This window comes from Oppia nitens, unplaced genomic scaffold, assembly GCF_028296485.1.
Source record: "Oppia nitens isolate AA-2021 unplaced genomic scaffold, nextdenovo-longstitch-racon4-pilon3 scaffold18_pilon_pilon_pilon, whole genome shotgun sequence".
In the NCBI taxonomy this organism is placed as follows: domain Eukaryota; kingdom Metazoa; phylum Arthropoda; class Arachnida; order Sarcoptiformes; family Oppiidae; genus Oppia; species Oppia nitens.
Window position 1 is genome coordinate 891,630 of NW_026533197.1, and position 22,124 is coordinate 913,753.

At 27.3% G+C, this 22,124-nt stretch overlaps 5 protein-coding genes across 7 annotated transcripts; 2 read left to right on the forward strand and 3 right to left on the reverse strand.

Annotated features, from left to right (window-relative positions):
• Nucleotides 1–1,133: 1,133 nt before the first annotated feature.
• Nucleotides 1,134–3,138, reverse strand: LOC128965801 (choline-phosphate cytidylyltransferase B-like). 3 transcript variants are annotated; one of them, XM_054312574.1, is made up of 6 exons: nucleotides 2,731–3,138; nucleotides 2,338–2,650; nucleotides 2,124–2,275; nucleotides 1,843–2,064; nucleotides 1,612–1,779; nucleotides 1,134–1,543 (listed from the first exon to the last, which is right to left on the reverse strand). In XM_054312574.1, exons 2-6 carry the CDS (start codon nucleotides 2,648–2,650, stop codon nucleotides 1,313–1,315), a joined length of 1,086 nt encoding a protein of 361 aa, XP_054168549.1. In that variant the 5' UTR covers nucleotides 2,731–3,138; the 3' UTR covers nucleotides 1,134–1,312. The 3 variants fall into 3 exon arrangements, with proteins under 3 accessions (XP_054168549.1, XP_054168547.1, XP_054168548.1); XM_054312572.1 differs by having other exon boundaries at nucleotides 2,338–2,676; XM_054312573.1 differs by lacking the exon at nucleotides 2,731–3,138 and having other exon boundaries at nucleotides 2,338–2,716.
• Nucleotides 3,139–5,761: 2,623 nt separating this feature from the next.
• Nucleotides 5,762–6,850, forward strand: LOC128965805 (ribonuclease Oy-like). Its single transcript, XM_054312579.1, has one exon. It carries the CDS (start codon nucleotides 5,976–5,978, stop codon nucleotides 6,762–6,764), a length of 789 nt encoding a protein of 262 aa, XP_054168554.1. The 5' UTR covers nucleotides 5,762–5,975; the 3' UTR covers nucleotides 6,765–6,850.
• Nucleotides 6,851–7,503: 653 nt separating this feature from the next.
• Nucleotides 7,504–11,399, reverse strand: LOC128965841 (S1 RNA-binding domain-containing protein 1-like). Its single transcript, XM_054312619.1, has 8 exons — nucleotides 10,687–11,399; nucleotides 9,733–10,468; nucleotides 9,556–9,652; nucleotides 9,004–9,497; nucleotides 8,558–8,946; nucleotides 8,388–8,494; nucleotides 8,142–8,336; nucleotides 7,504–8,077 (listed from the first exon to the last, which is right to left on the reverse strand). Exons 1-8 carry the CDS (start codon nucleotides 11,266–11,268, stop codon nucleotides 7,504–7,506), a joined length of 3,174 nt encoding a protein of 1,057 aa, XP_054168594.1. The 5' UTR covers nucleotides 11,269–11,399.
• A 2,290-nt stretch (nucleotides 11,400–13,689) lies between these two features.
• On the reverse strand, nucleotides 13,690–21,935 carry LOC128965812 (protein RRP5 homolog). The gene is given in 5 exon segments (XM_054312586.1): nucleotides 13,690–14,585; nucleotides 14,654–14,826; nucleotides 14,894–14,984; nucleotides 18,526–18,806; nucleotides 18,809–21,935. Coding segments are annotated over 5 exon segments (4,284 nt in total). The 5' UTR covers nucleotides 21,789–21,935; the 3' UTR covers nucleotides 13,690–13,826.
• LOC128965811 (vesicle transport protein GOT1B-like) lies at nucleotides 15,680–16,399 on the forward strand. Its single transcript, XM_054312585.1, has one exon. It carries the CDS (start codon nucleotides 15,933–15,935, stop codon nucleotides 16,353–16,355), a length of 423 nt encoding a protein of 140 aa, XP_054168560.1. The 5' UTR covers nucleotides 15,680–15,932; the 3' UTR covers nucleotides 16,356–16,399.
• Nucleotides 21,936–22,124: the final 189 nt, after the last annotated feature.

The following is a 22,124-nucleotide window of genomic DNA, read 5'->3' on the forward strand; positions in this document are numbered from 1 at the left end:
TAATTCTGGTATTGAAATATATTAATAAAATAATTAATATTAATTTTAATAGTTTTAGAAAACAACGATTCTAATAACGATATTGAAATTATGTAATAATAATAATAATTTTAATAAAAAATAAATATTTTATCATTGTTAATGTAATTTTTCTATAATTGTAAAATACATCCAGTACATTGTATTTTACTGTATTTTACAAAGCCAAAATTGAAAACCTTGTATTTTTCCAACCCTGGCAATAATAATCATATAATAAAATTTTATAAATATTTCAATACTGTAACATCTAATCATGTTATTATTTGGATATTTTACTATTAATATAATATACTATATGTTTAACMAAAAAATGAATAATTTAATTTTAGATTTATTTTCATAATTTCAAATTTAGAAAAATATTATTAATAGTAACAAATTAATTGATAAAAATATTTTATATCAATTTATAAATATTAAAATATAATAATTACATGTTTATCATAATTTATCAACTATTCTATTAACAAAATTATACCAAGTATAGTAATTATTAAATATATATATTTTTCTCATTATATTTCAAAATATTTGAACTAAAAATTAAATTAAATATTAAATTTTTACTTTAATTGTATTAAATAAAAAAATAAAAATGTTATAGTAATTTGTAATCATTTTAAATATAAATATCAATTTTATTTTTGTATTAACATTTGAATAAATAATTTTTATTAATAAACTYGAATTGCATATCAATAAAGATTAATAAACAATTGAAATATACTTTACATAAATATCTTTATAAAAGAATTTATAATATATAAATATAATCACAACTTGAAATATAATTTATTTTAACCCAATTAAATATAATTTCATAAAACATTTTACAGCATAAAATAATCTTAAAATAGTTAACTAAAGTTAACAATGTTGTAGACGATGTGTAAAATATTGACAATTTAATAATATCTGTTCAAATAAAGCATTTAAATCAAATTTGTTTTTCCAGTAAACAATATAAACGTAAATTATTTTAAAGAAAATATTTTTATCAAATAAATATAGTAAATCAAACAAATTTAAATCTAAAAATATAGCTAAATAATAGACATTAACTATGATGTTTGTATATATTGGTAATCTTATATATTATACATTATTTTTTATCAATAATAAATAGATAATACATATTTAGATTTTACCTTTTGCTCAAAGACTAGACCTATACAACTGTTGAGTCATAAATTTGGTAAAATTATTTGGGATAAGACATTAAATTAGTTAAAATGTGTTAAAATATAAACTATTTTTATTTATATTGTCATTAATGTCCAACTTCTTCAAGTGAGGGTTTATGAGTCTTATAAAATTTGTCGATCTCGTCATCACTGCTATCATCAGAGAATTGACTGCTTTCCACAGTTTCTGGTGAATGGATACGCATGTGCTTCGCAAGCGGTGAACTACGACCGTTATGGGTAGGACTTGACGATGGACTGGGAACGGGTGAAAGAGCCCGCTTTAATCTATCTGTACTTGAGCTCCAAAAGTTATTCTAACAAATAAATGCAATTCAAGAAAAAATATTAATTTTATAAAATATTGTAAATAAAAAATACATACAATTCTTCCTTCGCGTCCAAACAATTCAAGAAAATTATGAATAAATTCTCGTGACTTGTCTTCCCACGTCTGTATCAAATCGTGTCGTTTTTCGTCAAGATTTTCCAGAAATGACTTTCCCTTATCTTTCAATGAATCCAATTTGTTCTGTAGTAGAAACTTCTTCTCCTTAAAAGATACAATAATATCTTTTAGATTAATTTCATTAATAATTAACTAAAAATAACATACATTTAGAAATGAAACATTCAATTCTTTAGCTGAGTAACCTCGGGCCAGATTGCGGCGGACATAGAGGTCATAATCGCGAACAATTCGTGACACCAAATCTGATGTTGAAATGCCTTCTGTTCTTTCAGTTATGTAAAACATTCCCTTCTCTTTGATGAATGTGTAGACATCATCGTAATCACTGGATGTATAAGGAATGTCATCGTGAGCCACAAAATCAATCTTCAGATATAAACAAATCACATCAATAGTATAACAGTTAATTAAATTAATGTCCAAACCTTATATTTCTCTAAGAATTCTTCATTGATAACCCACGGAGCGTCGCGAACCACTTCATCCACATATCGACAATGTCTGACCGCTTCATATCTTTCAGTTTCATTCATTACGGTCTTCCCTTTGTATTTATTTGTTAAATAATCGCTATTAACTGAAAAACAGTCAAAAATGTCATAAATTGTTGTCAACATAATCGGGTAATTGAATGCAAACCGCCAACAATAAGCCAGACGTTAGTAAAGGCACTCTTGGCCTGCAATAGTTGTCGGGCGTGTCCCGCGTGAAACATATCGTAAATGCCGTCCGCATAGACTCGGATGCGTCTCTTAGCCAAACCTTGTTTTGCTTCTTCTAACGTTATTTTGATACTATAGTCACAATCGGCCAACTCTTGTAGCGCATCCTTATCATCGCTAAAAACGGATGGTTTCACCAGATTTGGTCGTTTCGGTTGTGAACAGCCGTCACAAAGCTTTGTCGATGAATTGCGTCGTTTTCGGTGTGACATCGCTGGACAAACAATCATCTGATCCAATGAGATAATTCAGATATCTTAAGACAAAACCGTCAAAATAGTGGACAAACAAACAAACAATCAATGCTTACAATAAAACTTGATTTCAATGGTGTGATCACTGATAGTGTGTCTAATCGTATAATAAATGCAAACAAGTGTTGACTTCAAACCAATTGCTGATAAACACATCAAATAGTGATTACAAGATTGTCATCCATTGGTCACAATGTCTTSAGTTAAACATTCATTAAATACACACCAATTGGTCAACAATTGTGTCACAAATATTACTATAAATTATACATTCATTCAATACTAATGGTATTAATTGAATCACCAGTTAATTCATATGATTTTTGAAAACATGAGTCAAATAAACAAATAATCAAAAATTAATCAAAACATCTGTTTTGTTGTTTTATATCGAAATTCATATCATTATATAATATACACTAAAATATATTATATTATATGACTCTGTATTGACATTCAATACATTGATTCAAACGGGAAGTAAAGCATTGCATACAAACCGATGACGTGTTGGACATCAAGTCATTGATAGCCAACACATATGTTATAACATAAATATTTGCATATTATTAGTAACCCTATTGTTTACCACTACTGTACATATATTGTACTATATGTTCATCTATTTAAAGGGTCATCTCTATTGTAACACTATATATGAATAAAACAATAGTTTTTTAAATCACATTTTTATTAATATTATTTTTATCAAATTTACGGTTATATTAATAAAATTTAATATATTTATAATTTAATTAATAATCAATTAATATAATTAATTTTAACTTTAATTATTATTTTATAATTTATTAATATCTAGAGATAAAACAATTAATTAAATACAATCAAAGTTATTATATTAATTAAATAATTGATATAAAAATAGAATAATTGAAATGTCCTTGATCAAAGTTTATATAATACTCTAGGRRTAAAATGTACTTTATTTTACTTGAATTAAAATATTTAGTGAAAATAAGGATATTATCAAAATTTTGCACATCATTACAAATTTATAAATGACTTAATTGTTTTTGCATTTATTTAACATTATATCATATGTTTCTATCTATAATTGATTATCAATAACTTGTGATTAGTATTTATTATATATATTATTATTATTATTATTATTATTATTATTATTATTATTATTACTCGTAACAAAAAAATGCATTCGATTTGGTTATTAATAATTAAAGAATAAAGAAAACATTATTACCTATAAAACTATTTAATAACTTTAAACAAAAAATTGAAAATAGTTTATAACTTTTTTTAATTTTATAATTATGTGATTTTTGAAGAAAATAATAAACTTATTTAAATCAAAATCATTTCAATACATTTATCTATATATATAAAAAAATAGTATATTTTTAACATATATGTAAATTATTAGTTAATAATTTGGTCCAAAAATATCAAATATTTAGTTTAGTTAAAATTAAATAATATAGCATATACCAAGATTGTAATTTGAAGATATGTTTACCATGGATTATGTTAAAAATAATTGTAAAATTTATAGAAGAATATTGATATTTTTTAAATATTATTTTTGATTAATTAAATATACAATACTATTATATATCATAAAATAATTTATTTTTATTTATGTTATAAAATATACTGTCAAATATTATACAGTAATTTGTATATCACTTATGAAAATTTGTAAATTTGTATTAATAGTATTAGACTAGTTTTCAAGTGATATTAAACCACTTAATAAGTTAACAAACTTAGTTATAAACATTTTTATTAACTTAGTTATCAATTTTAATTTTACACAATTTTTAACTTTAAATATTCAAATATTATTTAATTTTTAATTATATTAGTCTGTCGGTTTAGTTTTTACCGATATTTAAAATACGTTTTATTCGATAACCTTAAAGCATAGTTTATCCAGATATACTGCACCAGATTAACTAATCCATACAGATTTACGTAGCAATTAATAAATTTAATTAACAAAGTTATTTTAGAGATTATTGGCTTAAAACTGTAAAATGATAAAATATATATTTTTTAAATATAATTATATAATTGATGATGTAAAAATCTATATATATGAAAATGTTATGAGACAATATGGTGGCTATAAGTTGAGTAAGTTTTATGTTTTTAAATAAATTCCTTCGTTTTATATAATAATTTTTGAAAATACTAGGATGAAATTAGTTGATTTGATAAAGAGATAATTCGCTTTTAATTTCAAAAATTACAAATAACTACCATCTTATATTCAAATGTAAAAATTATGTTTATTTATATATTTTTAATAACAATTGTAACTATTTATATAAAAAAATTAGAGTTTTAGTCTTTAGAATTATTAGATTTTGTTTGCTAAACTTTATTGACGATCTGGTCTTTATATGTCTGTAAAATCATAAGCTTTAATATTATTTTTAATTTTTTTCAAATATCAGCTTCAAAAATCGTTAGGTTTTAGATAAGATAACAATATATTTTTTATATTTTAATATGCGTCAGGTAAACGTAAAAATATATTTAGTGTGCATATTTGATTTTAAGTGTTCTCATTTTAATGAAAAATTCTATTTGAATTACTATAGAAAAATTAAAATTAATTTTATATGGATATAGTTTAACAATCAATTTATATTTTAACATATGAAATTTTTGATAAAGAAAATATTAAATGATAGAAATAAAATGTTGAAATTTTTATATAAGTTACCGGTAATAACTAAACCGACAAGCTAATAGATATAATTTTTCTTATTTGTTTGCAAATAAATTTTAATTGAATTTTTTTAGTAATTATTTTATATTTTTGACATTTCTTTAGTAATTTTTGAGACCAAATAAAAACTTGTTGTTTTGTTTTTACTAATTAATTATACAATAGTTAATGCATTAGAAATTAATAATAAATATTATATAAAATGCGGTTTTATTTGATTTGAAAACATGATTATATAACTTATTTAAAGTTAAATTAAATTCAAAATATGATAAATAAGTATATTTTGAAAGTTTTCAGAAAAACTAAAAAATGACTTTTGGGTGGAGTTTAGGCATTCATTCAATGAAATGATTGTTTGAATCAATCAATCAATGGATGACTTAATTTAAACGCACTTTTGTTTACAAATTATGTTTGAAAACAAATATTATTATAATTTATTTAACGATTAATTAAATGAAGTGATGACTGATTTGAGTGACAATTAATTGAAGAGTATATCCATTGAATGAGTGGACAAAACAATTACAACTCTTGATATCTGTTTTGTGACACATTTTGATTGTAAATCTTGTCTTAAAGATGACTGACTCTAAGTTTATGTTATTAACCGTCGATGACGGCCGTCGACAACGGAATCAATTTCTTGTACGAGTTTTAATCGTATCGTTTGTTGTGATATTAGGTTTTGTGATCATAAGTTTGGTCATATCGAGTGACAGTCCGATCTTAAAGCGGCCAAAGTTTGTACACAACTGCTCCAAGAACTACACGTATGACTTCAACTTGTTTACCGTCCGCTGGCCAACCACTGAGTGCTCAGATATTAACCGATGTCTCCCTTTTAAACAAAACCAATGGTTAATCCACGGATTGTGGCCAACATATGCCAGTAGTGGTTGGCCTGAGTATTGTTGCGGACATTCATTTGACACCAAGAGTTTAAGTCCAATACGCGATCAATTGTTGACTTATTGGCCGAATTTGATTCCCGGTGCCACTGAAGATAGTTTGTGGCGACACGAATGGCAAAAACACGGCACATGTACTAAAAATCAAGAAATCATTTACTTTAATAATACATTAAATTTGTTGAATAAATATCCGATTTATGATTGGCTTAAAGAGTCAAATATATTACCAACAAATGATAATACTTATGAAGTAAACACATTTCAAAAGGTGATCGACAATAAAGTTGGTCATAAGGTTGTCCTCCACTGTGTGTCTCACAAACAAAACTCTGGCACCAAAGCGATCGCTGAAATCCGTATTTGTTTGAACCATAAAAACGAATCGCACGAAGTGATCGATTGTCCCGAAAAATCAGATTGTGGTCAGAAATTATTGTATCCAACACTTCATAAATAAATTATCATTTTATCTTATATTTTAAATACGATTTGTCAATCAATTTTGTCAATGAATTAACTAAATAATTATTAATATTAGCATAATTTATAATTTGAATTATATTTATGATAAAATGATTTTATTTACAGACAATTTCATGATTTATCTATTATTTATATTTAATTACATATTAATTATGTCTTTAAAAACTAAATATTACAACTTTTTAAAGAGTATGATAAGTTGTGCGCATTTAATGCATATAATTATGACAACAAATATCATATAACTGTTTATATTTACGGTAATATAATATTCATAATATGCTAATTGTAAATATAAACTATAGTATTATAAAATTTAATGTATTATCTTTCGAAATCTAAAGTATTATTTRTTTTATCGTTTATTAAATAGACTTACGGTTATTGTTAAATATCGGTACTGTGGTCTAAAATTGCAGTATTAAAGGTAATTATTTTATCCATTTCAACATAATTTTAAATCACAAACGTAAAAATTTTTATTAATAATATTTTTCATTTTATTACTTAAAAATCAACTATATTAACAATTGGTTCTTTATTACAATAATTTTACATTATAGGTAATTACAAAAATACAATATAACAAAATGTAATACCAATAATAACTACTGTATTATACAGTGTGAATAAATAATATAATATTACAAAATTATAATATATATAATATAAATGTATAATTTGTATATTTTAAAATAACTGATAATTTGAAATTAAATAAATTTGATATTATTTTTGGTGACATTGATGACTACTACTTTGAATCTTTGAAGCAATTTTTCAATACTAATAATTTTAACTAAAACGTTGTCATTGACAGCAATGGCATGTTTTTGACAATCTTTTGTATGCAAATAAGCATTAATACCATTATTAATGCCGCAGTCGATGAACGCTCCCATTGGAGTAACGTTAACCACTCGTCCTTTCAATTGCATACCTTCTTTGAGGTCATTGAAGTGTTTGATTTCTGGTAAATAAATTTGTGTAAAATTTGTCCGGTAATCAAAATCAATACTATTGGATAGGCCTTCGATGATTATCTTCATATTTGTAGTCATTGTATTACATAACTGTGCAATTTCTGACAAACTATACTTTTCATAGCATTTCTTAATCTTGTCACGAATCGATGGTTTACCAATTTCTCGTTTATTGGCACCAATTAGTTCCAAATAAATGTTGGCACAGCTGTACGATTCAGGATGTATTATAGTCGAGTCTAACGGGTCGTAGTCGTCAGTAGAAGTGGCCAATCTCTTGTCCGGTCCGTCATTGCTTTCTTTGCTAAATATTTCATATAATATATGACTAAAATATCACTTATTTTTATCAATTTGTATAACTAAACCTGGATTCAGTGTAAATACTAAATGGTGATCTACGAGTTGATGGCATAACTTTAATAAATCCGGCGCACTGTTCAAACTGTTTCCAAGTGATACCATTGATGTTTCGCAATTGAGATCTACTTGTAAACAGACCGTCTTGTTCTCTCTTCTTAACAATAATATTAGCAATTGTTGGTTCAAGAGCCGCCACTTTACTATTAGAGCCATATAATTGAAACTTTTATATTTCATAATATAAAACAAACCTCAATAACTCAGGTGAGGCCACATTAACATCGACACCACAAAAGCTGACGCACTCAACGGTCACTTCATTAAAAGCTTGTCTTACGGCTTCCTCTGGTATATCGCGCTTTTATAATAATATTAAGTTATTTTATGTACGGTAATCAAAATTAAGATATATATTGTATACCATATACATTCCCACTTGAAGTCGTTTCGGGTCCACTTTGACCAACTCATTCATCGGATCAATCAATCTTCGTGCTATAGAAATAGCTCCAATCATATCAGGTTTATAGTGAGGCAAATCTAATTTCGCTTCTTTGGTCACCGAATAATAACTAACTCCCGATTCATTAATTATTTTATATTTGATATTAAGTGGTTTAAAGAAACCGCATTTCATATGTATTTGTAACATATCCTCAAAGCGTCGACAACCTGTTCCGTTACCCAATGCTATAATTGAACAGTTATTTTGAATCATCATTTCCCTGAGCTGTGCGGCCGCTGTCTCACAATTGTGTTTGTTATTTAAATTAAGTTTTTTGCAATGCAATGGTACGCCCCATGGAGACACTATACAATTATACAACAATTAGTCAGATAAATAAAATCAAAATAGATTATACAAACCAAGTGCTACTTTACATCCCGAATCAATTCCCGGATCAACTCCTATAACATATTCACCTCTAAGTGGTGGCTCAAGAAGAAGATATTTAACATTATTACGAAATACATCTAACGCTTCCGTATGCGATGAATATCTTAATTCCCAACGAATATAATCACTTAGACTTGGCTTTAATTGTGTATTGAATGCAATTTTGACACAATTGACTAATATGTCAGACGGACAACGGAACCACTTTTTAATACAAAAGTCAATCAGTTTATTCAAAACGATTGTCTGAAAACCAATGGAAACTTCAAGTATTCCAAGTTCTTCACCCCTTTCTATAGCCATATATGTGTGAGCTTTCATTTTATCGATTGGTTTTTTAAATGACCGAAAATTGCGATATTTTTGAATTAGATCTATATTTTTAGCACTACTTTCTTCAATTAATTCGTTTATTTTTTTCAAATTTTCCTCCACTTCTAATGTCGTTATGTTTTGTTTATATCTAATTATTAAATAATAATAATTAAATAAAAAATAGTTTATAAATAATATGCACTTACGTTGCAATTAAAAACTCAAGAACATCACAGTCTTTACTGAGAATATCTGCGATAATCTCAGACCATCCGATCTCAACGGTTTGTGGATTATCTAATTCTGTTATCAAAATAARTTATTATAAACACTAACAACAAATCMTTTATAGWTTTCATATAAAAACTAACTGAAAGACATACCGGAAGCAAATCTATTGACAAAATGATTGGGATCGAGACGTTTGCCGTTAAGAACCGATACGGCACTGTCACCTAAACCTAAGTTCCTATATCTTTCAGAAGACTGGCTTTCATTGCGACACAACCTATAGAGATGTTCCACTTCATAGACATTTCTACACCGACGAAGAGCTTCACTCAATCTAGTATTCAGACGACTTTGTTTGGCAAGAGTTGATTCAACTTCTTTGACTCTTTCCTTAGTCTTTTTCAATTCGTTATAAATATTATTAATTCTGCGAACTTTGTCGGCATCGATACCACTAATGGCAGACTGTCTGTATCGAGCAATAAAAGGTACAGTGCATTGATCATCAATCAAATTTAAGACATTTTGTACAATTTTACGATCAAGTTTAACCAAATTTGCAATTATATCCATATCATCGACATTAGAGCTGCCAATAAAATCACTTGAAGTTGAAGTGTTGGGTTCATTGTATAAGAAAGGTATACTTTCGTCATCTTTGGATTCATTAATTGTATTCTTAAAATTTGTCAAAAATGAAGACTTAAACATTGGTTGATAAACATTAGTAGATATCTTTGGAGAATCGGTGTCAACATAAGTAACCACACGCTTAACACCGGATGAAGTGCCCGGTTCTGACTTTAACGCCAATGAAGACGATGAGCTAACCGGAGATGACGAGTATTTTGGTCGAAAAGTACCATCAATTTGTGTTAACTGATTGAGCTATTAATAGACAAAATAATATATTTTATTAAATATCGTTTTTACAATATTTAAATTATTTTAAAGTTATGACTATATTGAGTATGACATCAATTATTAATTATAAAGTTATTATTTGTCTTTATGTGATTAAATCAATTAAATAAAAAGTGAAATTATAACAAAAATGAAATTACAAAATAAGATAAATGTCTTTAAAAATATCTTATAAGTTATACTTTTGAAGTAAAAGTGTTGTTAATAACGAGACATTCTTCCTCGTCGTCATCACTCAAAACAATTACTTCTTGAGAATCGATCTGTTCTTCTATTTTCTGTTCGACCTTTTCTTTGATGTCATGTCTGATCACATTTTTGTCATTTGTATTAACATCTGTTTTATTCATTTCAATCAACTGAATGTCATCATCATCTGAGTCAACAACTAACTGATCGATACTATCTTCCAAACGAGTAGTCAGTTCGTCGATAACCATACAGTCTTCTTCCTCCTCGTCTTCTACATCTTGAATGACACCTTTCTTATCATAAAAGAAAAGCTCATCATTCAATACATTGTCATCTATTGGATTCATCTGTATATCTGAAGTTTCAATGACAACATTTGTTTTATCATTAGTTGTCTCAATTGATGTCACTTCTGAAAGTGTTGACACAGAAGTAATGACAGAATCCAAGACATGTACCACATCTATATCGATGTCATTGTCATCAACTCTATCACAATTGATCTCTTCATCTGAGTCTTCATCGATGGCAATCATACATTCAGTTGTCGTCACCTTTGCTATCGTTGACATTGCAATCAAATCACTTGAATGATTGATCCGATGCTTCAAACAGTCAGTCAATCAATGCATTCATTAATTTGTTTCAATTGTTAGTATAATAACACTATTTTTACATCACTTTAAAGTTAATTCAAAAAATTAAATGCAATTTATATTATAAACACATTTATGAAGCAATAGTTTAATGCATAACACAAACTACGACTCAATCATACATACAATCAAACAATCAATTATTGAATATTAATATCAAAATTAATGAAAAGATGACTAAATTTTTGAAATTTAATATTAATTAGCACTCAATTGTCAAATAATAATAGCTATTAATATCATATAAAAGTTTGTAATCTTTAAATATTTATCATAAGTTATTCATAAGTTTTTTAAATATTTTGATTCATTTTCTTTCGATATCATAATTAAGATATTCATTAAAAACCAGATAAACCTATTTTGAAAGTAAATCTATTTATTATTAAATTCTTGTTATTAACTTTAATCATATTTTTAAATATAAGTTAGTTTTTGATTGAAAATTTGAGTGATATTTGTATCATAATATGATATTACTATTAAGCGCACAATGAAACCAACACTTTGAATACAAAACATTAAAAAAATAATATAATAATTATTGTCTATGTGTTAGAAATTACATGATGTAATCCATCGTATAATAAACTATACAATTATTGTTGTTTTCAAAGTATTGGTTTCATTGTGCACTTAATGTTATACATTATAGATATTTTTTATTATTTGATAAATATAGATTTTAAATGTCATCAATAGTTAAACTTTATACCTTACTTAGTATTTTAATTATATTAATTTCAAGACTCATTTAATAAATTTTTTATTTAAAACTTATAATTGAAGACTTGGATCATAAAAAATATTTTTAAAAATAAAATACAAATAAAAAATACAACAAAAATGTTTTTCATTAATTAATTTAATTATATTAGTTATTGTAAAATTAAGTTCATCTAATAAACTAGACATTTTGCGTTTATTCAAATAAAATAATTATTTTAAAATTATCAAATAATTTATTAAAAGTAATTGAATTTTACAATAAATTATAATATTTAAAATAAACTTTGATAAAATAATAATAATCAATTACATTTTAATTAATGGCACAAAATTTTTAAAATTAAATATATTTGTTTAAAAAKCTTTAATTAATGTAAATAATTCAATAAATGAGTATTTATCATGTTATTAATAATTAATAAATTGTTTTTTTAAATATACAAATTATTTTTATAGTCATAGACAACAAATTCAACATTTGCCGTACAAATCAAATTAATATTAATATTGAAACTTATTGTGTGGACAGTCGATMGCAAAATGAGTTTATAGATTAATTTTATTGTTATCTACAGTACAATCTGTTTTATTGCCGCATTAAACTAAGTATAATTAAAACTCAATAATAAAAATTATTTTCAACTATTTTATTTACCAAAATGTTACATATGGTAAATACCTAAAATTAAGCTTACGTTACGATAGACTGATATTTTATAATTTTTATCTAAGTTTGAAAGTTGTTATAAAATGTTTAATACAATATTAATTATTTATATTTCATCACACATTTTACTATAAATGTTATGTTGAAAATTGTGTGTTGAACAGCCAGTCCATGACTAATAGCCTAACTCTTTAGTATTTTTACAATCAATTAAAAAATTGAAATGATTTTAACAAACATATTATATTTTGATAAACAATTAAAATTAAATCAAATTAAAAGCTTTGTAACGGATTGGTATCAATTTCCTTACAATTTAGTTCAATATAATTTGTTGTCAAAAGTATTTGTAAAACTTTATAAAATAAATATATATACAAAAAAATATAATAAGTCGACAATTATTTTAAAGTTAACACATTTTGATAACTGCAAAATACAAATATTTACCTAAGAGTATATAAACATCCTTTTTATATATATATAATTAATTAATTATATATTGTTTGTTATTTACCGTAAATAATAAATCATTTAATAATATATACATCACTAGCAAGTTAAGACTATAAATAAATATAAATTTTGTACAAATTAAATGCAATTCAATATTTTATAAATAGCTACTATTATAATAAGCTCTGACTATACAGTAAATTATGAATAACATTAACAAATTAAGTGCTGACTTTGATTTACAATTATATAATCATTGGATCGTTGGATATGCATCTATATTAAGGCAAAAGTAAATCCAAATATTCTACTAAATTGATTTACTAATAATATTAGAGTAATATTATTATTAATATTAATTTTATATAATCGAGAATAACTATATTACTATCTACTGTATAATCATTACTGTAATCATAAGTGACTTGATTTAAAAATATTAACAATATATGTATACAATATATATCTGTAATTTATATCTCTTGTATCGTATAGAATATCACAATATATGATAAAATATAAAGTTTTTGGCTTTAAAATGTTATGACACTTAAAACGCTATCAAATAAAAAGCAATAAATTAGATATAAATCACAACTCAATGATCTACTACTAAATATCATCAATAGTAGTGGTAATCGGAGAGAATGTCATTAATTTGTCCGTTAGTATTGTCGGTGACATTATTTTTGTTGTTAAGTTGATAACTGACACCAATATTTTGAAAGTTAAATTCAAAATTTGAATCAAAACTTTTCATGTTGTTAAACCTTTCAAATAGTAATTGTTTGGCAAATTCATATAATTCAATGTCTAAATGATTCAATTGTTTTATCTTATCTAATGTTTCGACACTCAGATGACTGACAGTTAAAGTGCTGTGCGTTTCATTCAATTGATCAAATTGTTGCAAAAAATTCAGATGAAAACTCATTTCAAACAAATATTGAGATATCTTTTGGTGTTCACAGAGACTAAAGAAAGCCATTCGCCGAAGATTTTCCTTAGCACTGGCCAACAGTATTACATCCCTTTCACGAACACTCATAAATGTCTTATTATAACAACCGACAAGTGATAGATCCGCTAACATTCGTGTTTGTCTATTAATAGCTAAATTATTTTCACAACCAATAAACTCGTCAATAGTGACTCCTCTCCAATCACTTCCTGAATAACAAGACGGCAGTTCTTCTTTAGTTGGCGGCCGTCCGTCACACATATGACGAGATGTTTTCCAAGTGGCACCTCTTTGGACGTGTCTATACTCCGATAAAAATCTAGAAATTGGTTCTCTTAATAAAGTTATATAAAAATATCGACGTTTTGTCCGCTGATTTTCACGTTCATCTAAAGCATTGTCAACACAACTCATTAGTTCCTATAAATGACAATTAATTAAGAAATTTATTAATTTATTCAAATAATTAAATAATTGAAATAACTTACAGTAAAATCTGCGTGAAGTCCGCATATCCATCCCGTCGAGTATCGAGAAAATAGCCACAATTTGGCCTCAGAATCGGGACGAAAACATTTGCATTTCTTGCGACCCTTTTTGCAAAGACATGGTTTCTCTAAGTCGAGATCGCGGACTAAATGGCGACCAAAAGCTGTGCCACCTATTCGTGTCATTAATAATACATTTTCATTAGATTTCTTGTCAATCAAACAAATTAAAAACAATACCTGTTTTCTGTATATGAAGAAAAACAATGACATCATTGCCTTTAATATCAAATACAAATTCTTTGGAGTTAATCATATCATCAAAAGACAATTTATTGTGATTTAGTGGATGTAATGACTGTGACAACGATTGACCTAAATTGTCCTTTTGATGGTTTATGTATGGCTCTGATGATGTCGATCGTGAGCTATGATGTCGACACATGCCTTGTGGACACATATAGACCATCAGCATCAGTGACACGAAGACTAATGCCATTATAATCAACACAAAAGACCTTTTGTTTAGTAACAGTCTTCGAGACCATAAACTCGATCTTTTAATCACAATTGAGTCCATTTTGTTGGTAATAATACGATAAAAACGATATCATAATGACATGATTGTCATCGATGGTAATGATATGTCTTGAGTTATGCCATCATTTGATTGAAACAATCGTTTTTTGTATTCAATTATCACTTGAATTGTTTGCAAACAAATCATTAAGTAATGCATTGTTTGAACATTCAGTTTATCAGTCAATATATAGCACTAAATAATATGACTTTTGAATAATTTATTATTAATTATTAAATAAATTATTATTTCATTTAAATATTGTTTTGTTAATTGATTTTATTATATCTATTCATCAAATGTGATAAACTTATAATCATTTAGTTTTGACAAATATTTTAGTTAATATTAGTTAAAATAAGTTAACATAAGTTATTAAGTCGTTATTACTGTTGTTTTGAATGTTTGTATTATTAATATTAATATTTGATTATTACATAAATATACCAATGATTTGATTGTTTGAGTCATTATAGCGATGACTGTAATGACAACAACATTGAAGTATTCAATGACTTAATCATTAAAACACATGTCTTGTGCTGTCATTTGAATTGATATTCAATGTGTTATTAAATTAGTGTTAATAGTGTTATCATCCGGTAATCAAACTATAGATTATCATTGAAAAGAGTGACCACAAAGTTATCTGAAACTGTGTGACAATAGCCGAGACCGACGATCCAGAAATTGTGGACAATGTTGGAGATCACAGACATGCAGAAGATTGGATTAGGACTGTCGGGGTTTGGCATTGCTTTCCTTATGTTAGGAGTGATGTTACTCTTTGATAAGGGATTGTTGGCCATCGGAAACATATTGTTTTTGTCTGGTCTGGCCTTCATTATTGGTCTCGAGCGGACATTTTGGTTCTTCTTTCAGAAACACAAGTGGAAGGCGTCTTTGGCTTTCTTTACGGGCATAACAGTCGTACTGATTGGTTGGCCACTCATCGGTATGATTGTCGAAACGTATGGATTTATATTACTATTTAGAGGCTTCTTCCCGGCGGCCGTCACTTTCCTGACCAGAGTTCCCGTATTGGGAACTATACTGTCTTTACCAGTGATAAGCAAAGTGGTGGACAAATTGGGCGGTGATTCTCGTCGTTCAATGGTTTAGTCACTACTGATTCACTTAGTGTTAAACCATTGTTTAGATTAATAAATAATTTTAATGTTATATATATTTTATATTTAATTATTTTCAAATAATTCTAAGTTTATTAATGAAAATCATTTTATTATTGATATTTGATATATAATTTCATTATTTTTTTTGTATTAAACATATTTTTAGTAACTAAACTCACAGAATAAATGTTGAAATATATTAATGATTGTATATATTTTGTAAATTACAAGTTAATCGGATTAAATTAACTTTTATTTATATTTTATCATTTATTTAATCAATTAAATTACTGGTAATATAATAATAATTATATTATACTCTTTAAATACAATTGTTTGTATAGCAATAATTATAATTAAAATTATTGACCTATTGATTACAATTTAGTTTTTACAGGTATTGTTAAAACTCGTGACATTTGAATAGAGTGTTAATTATCTTAAGTTTTTGAATTCTTAAGTAAACWTTTCCGATAAAATGAAGTCTTTGTTGTTTATATTAATGATAATATCAGTAATAGTGGTCACCATTAATGGCGAAGAAAAGTTCTGTGAAAAGGACCGCAAACTTCTATTGGGAGGTGTTTTCAATTACGACAACATTATTCTGGCCTACAGTTGGAAGGAAGTCAATAGTGTCCAACTGTGGCTTATTTGGAGGTTTAAAATCCAATCCAAAGGCCTGACACCAATGGGAAAGGAAACACATGTGGATAATGTGTTCCCAGGTATTGTCTATTTGTTTCATTTGCAACAATTTCATCGAAATATCATTTTCTGAAGGAATTCCAATGTTTAGGACAGGCTTTGGATTAAATTTAAAATGTGATGATTCAGACACTAAATGCAAGTCTTATAAAGAACTGGTTTTCATATTTTTTCAGACCCATTATAAAGTATATCGCTTTGTAAACGACAAGTTTACCACCGAAGTCGACAAAACTAGTATCCCATGGGGACTTAAAGAGAGGGGTGAGGTCTCCGACTGGTTCTTTGGTGAGACCAATATCGACAATATAAATGGAATCACTTTTATCACTGGATATCAGTCTTATCTGTTTATTGTCACAAAAGATTCGCTTTACAGCAGTCCTGTCAATGTGAAAGTGTCACGACTTAAGTGGACCAAACTTTCCCAAAACAAAGATTTTAGTAATGTTTTGGGAGGTTTTGTGGCAGACAATCAATTATATTTCAATTTAAATCAAGAATCAGATAACTTACTCATCAAATATAACACAAATGGCAAAGAAGAGGAAAGGGTATGTTATTAATGATAATAACAACAAATAATATCTGCTATTAATGTCATCGTTATTATAGATATCTGTTTGGAAATATTTTGGTTGTGATAACAAAAGACAAGAGGCAGCGGTTCTCGAGCCAAATGGCAAAGTCGGAGAAGTCAAAGACGATGGCAAAGACAATCAAATGGCAAATATCGCTAAAATTGTATTGATTTGTGTTGTCATTGCTGTCATCGTCACAGACATCATTGCATCAATCTTTTGGCTAACAGTTTATCGCCGAAAGAAATAATAAATTATATTCAATAATATTCSTTACATTTATTTAAAAACAATTTTCTCAATTAATTTTTTTTAGTTTTTCTGTAAAAATAACTAAATTTTTATCAATAAAAATTTGAATTCAACAGTTTTACATCAAATAATTCATTATTTATAGTTTTAAATATAAATTAAAATAAACTGCTATTTATAYAAATAAATGAAATAATTGCTAAAAACTGTATGAAATAGTTAGTCAATTGAAAGTGTCTTTCCTTCGATATATTCAATAGCTTTTTGTTTGATTCTATCAATTCTTTCAAAATTATTTAATTGTGTTTCAAAATCTATATACCGTTTGAATATAAATTTCATTTGTTTTGCCGCTAATTTAAATGTAATAACTCTTTCAAAAATATTTCTAACCATTTCTTCATTTTCATTGGCATTACTCTTATCATCATTGACTCCATACTTAATCATCATATCTATATAAACAGACCAGAGATCAATCCTTTTGGGAAAATTAGCCAAAATATTCTCGAAGAGTGTCTTTCCGAGCTCTATATCAGCCAATTTGAACTCCATTTGTGCAAACTTTGAGATGACATCGATATGGTATCTCTTCTCCAAACACGTTAAACTTCTTTGCATGAGTTTGCGGGCTGACTCAAACCGTTTACTTTTCATATAAAACAATCCAAAATTAATCCAAACATCTTTATTATGCTTAAACTTCTTTAACATAGTATTATACAACAGTTCCGCTTCTTCCAGTTTGTTTGACTCAGTATAAGTGTTGACCAAATGGTTATATATAATAAATGGTTCGTTGAATTGAACAGCATTTTCAAAGACATCATCCAATGTTTGTTGAGTTCCGTAAAGATTTTCCAAATTAATTGATGCAAACCATATGTTAAGTCTTTCTTTTCTTCGCGAAACGATACAGTTTTAAGAGCTCTTTGGATCAATTCTCTAGCTTTGGTAACTTCTGTCTGTTCTAAATAAAAAGCWATATATTTAAGCCAAACCAAAGAACTATTAGGTGATGCAAACAATGATCTTTCAAAATCATCCACTGTTTCAGGTTTTCTTTGGGTATCCATTAATAATCTTTCAGTTGTGCGAAGATTTTGTTCATTAAGTCTCGACTGTTCATTGCGTTCCCGACGAGTCTTCTTTCTTTTAGGACTTTCATCTTCACAATTATCATCAGAATCTTCGCTSTCAGACAACGGTTGGTCGTCTGTAAGCGAATCCAAACGATTCAAATTAGGTGTGGAATTGTCAACATTCCAAACAAAAGGTTCGTCTAATTTTAAAACATCTTCACATTTAGGTTTAGGTTTTGTGTTTTCAATTTTATTATTATTTTTCTGGTAGTTCTCAATATTCATCAATTTACAGGTCATCTTCTTCTTGTTTACATCAGTCTTCACTACCCGACACCTAACAATCTGTCCAATAGTAAAGATTTTTTCGGGCGAATCCTTAAATAATTTAAATGTATTCAAATGTTTATATGGAATAAATCCTTTGACATTATTGAAAAATTCAATTAATAATCCCTTTTTATGAATCAAACCGATAACACCATCCGTTTGAAAATTTTTGACAGCCTTTTCATACGAATTCAATAAATTCAAACTTTCAGATAATAATGAYTTTTTACACGTAAGATATAATTTACGCGGAGATGAATTCAAATCAATTTTATAAACACGACATTTAATAGACTTTCCAATTGTTAATACTTGTTGGGAGTCATCCGTGTTATCTGACAAATGAATCGCTGGTACAAAACCTTTCACTCCYCTAACTTCTAGATCTATATCAACACCAGCACTGGTAACTCTTTGAACTTTACCATTAACTATAGTTCCGATATTAAAGAGATTTAATGATAAATAGTCGTCAGACTCTCGTTTACTTCGATTTTTATTTTGTTTCGTCAATTCTTCACTATTTTCTTCAAAATTAATATTAGTTTCTGTCATTGGATCGGCATTTATAACTTTCTTGGTTTTGTCGGTAATCAAAGTACACGTCATCTTTTCAGTTATTGGATCAGTTCGCACAACAGAACATCTAATGATCTGTCCAACAGTGAAGAGATTTTCAGGAGATTGTATGGCATTAGTACTCAAAAATTTTAACGGAACAAAGCCTTTGACACCATTAAAGAATTCAATTAAAATCCCTGTCTTTAAAACCAAAGCAATGACTCCGTCTGTTTGAAAGCCTTGAACGGCCTCTTCATATGAAGTTAAAAGTCTTAACTTTTTTGAAAGTAATGACTTTTTGCAGGTAAGACTCACTTTAAAAGGAGTCGTGTTTTTATCCATTTTAAACACTCGACACTTGATTTCTCGTCCTTTCGTAAAGAGTTGTTCCCTATTATGGATTTGTGACACTTCTGTCAAATGTATATTCGGAATAAAGCCTTTTAAGCCAAATCCCAAATACACAACAACTCCATCTTTAGTGACCTTTTTAACATTTCCTTTAACAATAGATCCAATATCGAGATCATCGATGGTCAAGGATGAAGCGCTCAGTTGTGTCTGTTTTAAAGTGACCGTAACAGTCATATCCATTAGATTAATAGCTTTGGCTCGACATCTATGCTTTGATCCAATACTATATAAAGTATCAAAGTCTGTATCTTCGCTTACTTTATCAGATAAATCCTTTTTATGAGCTAAAGCTTTGACACCATTTGACAATTTAAAGATAATATTTCTGAAATTATCTTTTCCTAAAACAACAGACTCGTCATAAATGGTACCAATTCTGTTGTTCTGAAGAAAACTTTTAATTACTTTTAATTCATATTTAGGTTTCAATGAAAGTGCAAAGTGTTTAGTAATAGGATGTCTGTATAATATTATGCCTTCAATTTGATCTCCAATTTGATACATATTTTTAGGTAAATCCCATTCATTCTTTAAGAAACTTCTGGTCACAAAACCCTTAAACTCATCTAAAATGTTGACTTCAAGTCCGTGTTGTTTCACATTCATAACAGTGGCCTTAACTATGAGGCCGGGAGTCATTACCGATGCAATCACACCGCTATCTGACTTGAGYTTAAACTTTGATATGACTTTAGAGTTGGTCGTTAAAGTGATACTTCGGTCACTGACCACACGATCGATGGCACACAAMACCAACATTCCGGCAGATAATGTTTTGCGATCAGTTTCCGACTTATCTTTCGGTAAAAASGCTTTTATTTTATCAAAACCAATATCCATAACAAATCCATGATCTTCAACACTATCCACGGCAGCAATAATGGGAATTTGTGGTACTTTTAACAATGAAGATATCTTAATGTCTTTGTATATATCTTTTGGGTTCATAGATGCCATAACATCAACGGCTTTAAAGCTTTTTAATTTCTTCGATATACTTAATATCTTAATTGGAAAGTATTGTCCGATTTTAAACATACCGTTAGGCTTAAGGACTTCCATATCAGAGACAATGGACTGATTATCAGCCAATGATTGAAGAAGACGAGTATAAGAGTTGGAAATATTAGTGATGGAAACGGTGGCAATGATTCCACTGACGAGACTAAACTTGATCTCAAAATCACTTATCTGYTGAATGCAACCATAGATTACCATTCCTTCTGGTAATGCGGACAAAGACATTGTTTCAATGACAACATTATCATCATTTGTAACCATTTCTTCATCATTTCTTTTCTTATTTTTCTTTTTCTTTCCTTTAGTCACAGTTTGCCAATCATTTTGTTTTCTTTTCCTTACATTAAACAACGCGTCTTCGGCTAAATCAGTGGTTAATGTCTTTGACGAATCCGTTGATGTCTTTAYTACTGACGACTCGTTGGCCACCACTTTAGGAGACTTTCCGCGAATAAAATTTGTTTCTCTTGTCATTTCTATACACTTGTATTCTTACGGATCAATTAAAGTGATACTTTTGACGACAATGTAATCATAAATGTTGTGATAATTATTTTAAAGTCAAATAACAACACAAAATGCAAACCATGTGTTCAATCAATTTAAAGGTATTTTCAATTTGTGTTCATAAATGTCGTCAAACAATGTATTTAATAGTTTTTATATTAATTTACAGTATTTTAAAGTATAATACTGTACTGTTTGTCCACGTATTTTGAAAATAATTAATAAAATTATTATAATATTTAAAAATGTATTTTAAATTATTCATATTTAATAATAATACTAATAATACTAAGACCAAGTAAT

Excerpts from the sequence above, each read along its gene's own strand:
- LOC128965805 (XM_054312579.1), top strand. The coding sequence starts at position 5,976 with ATGACTGACTCTAAGTTTATGTTATTAACCGTCGATGACGGCCGTCGA.
- LOC128965811 (XM_054312585.1), top strand. The coding sequence starts at position 15,933 with ATGTTGGAGATCACAGACATGCAGAAGATTGGATTAGGACTGTCGGGG.
- LOC128965801 (XM_054312574.1), bottom strand. The coding sequence starts at position 2,650 with ATGATTGTTTGTCCAGCGATGTCACACCGAAAACGACGCAATTCATCG. Across the intron at positions 2,065-2,123 it reads AATTCTTAGAGAAATATAAG|ATTGATTTTGTGGCTCACGA; the intron begins GTTTGGACATTA and ends TTATATCTGAAG. Across the intron at positions 1,780-1,842 it reads TGAATGTTTCATTTCTAAAT|GAGAAGAAGTTTCTACTACA; the intron begins GTATGTTATTTT and ends GTATCTTTTAAG.
- LOC128965841 (XM_054312619.1), bottom strand. The coding sequence starts at position 11,268 with ATGTCAACGATAGCAAAGGTGACGACAACTGAATGTATGATTGCCATC. Across the intron at positions 9,498-9,555 it reads CTTGAGTTTTTAATTGCAAC|ATATAAACAAAACATAACGA; the intron begins GTAAGTGCATAT and ends TTTAATAATTAG. Across the intron at positions 8,078-8,141 it reads AGTATTTACACTGAATCCAG|CAAAGAAAGCAATGACGGAC; the intron begins GTTTAGTTATAC and ends TGAAATATTTAG.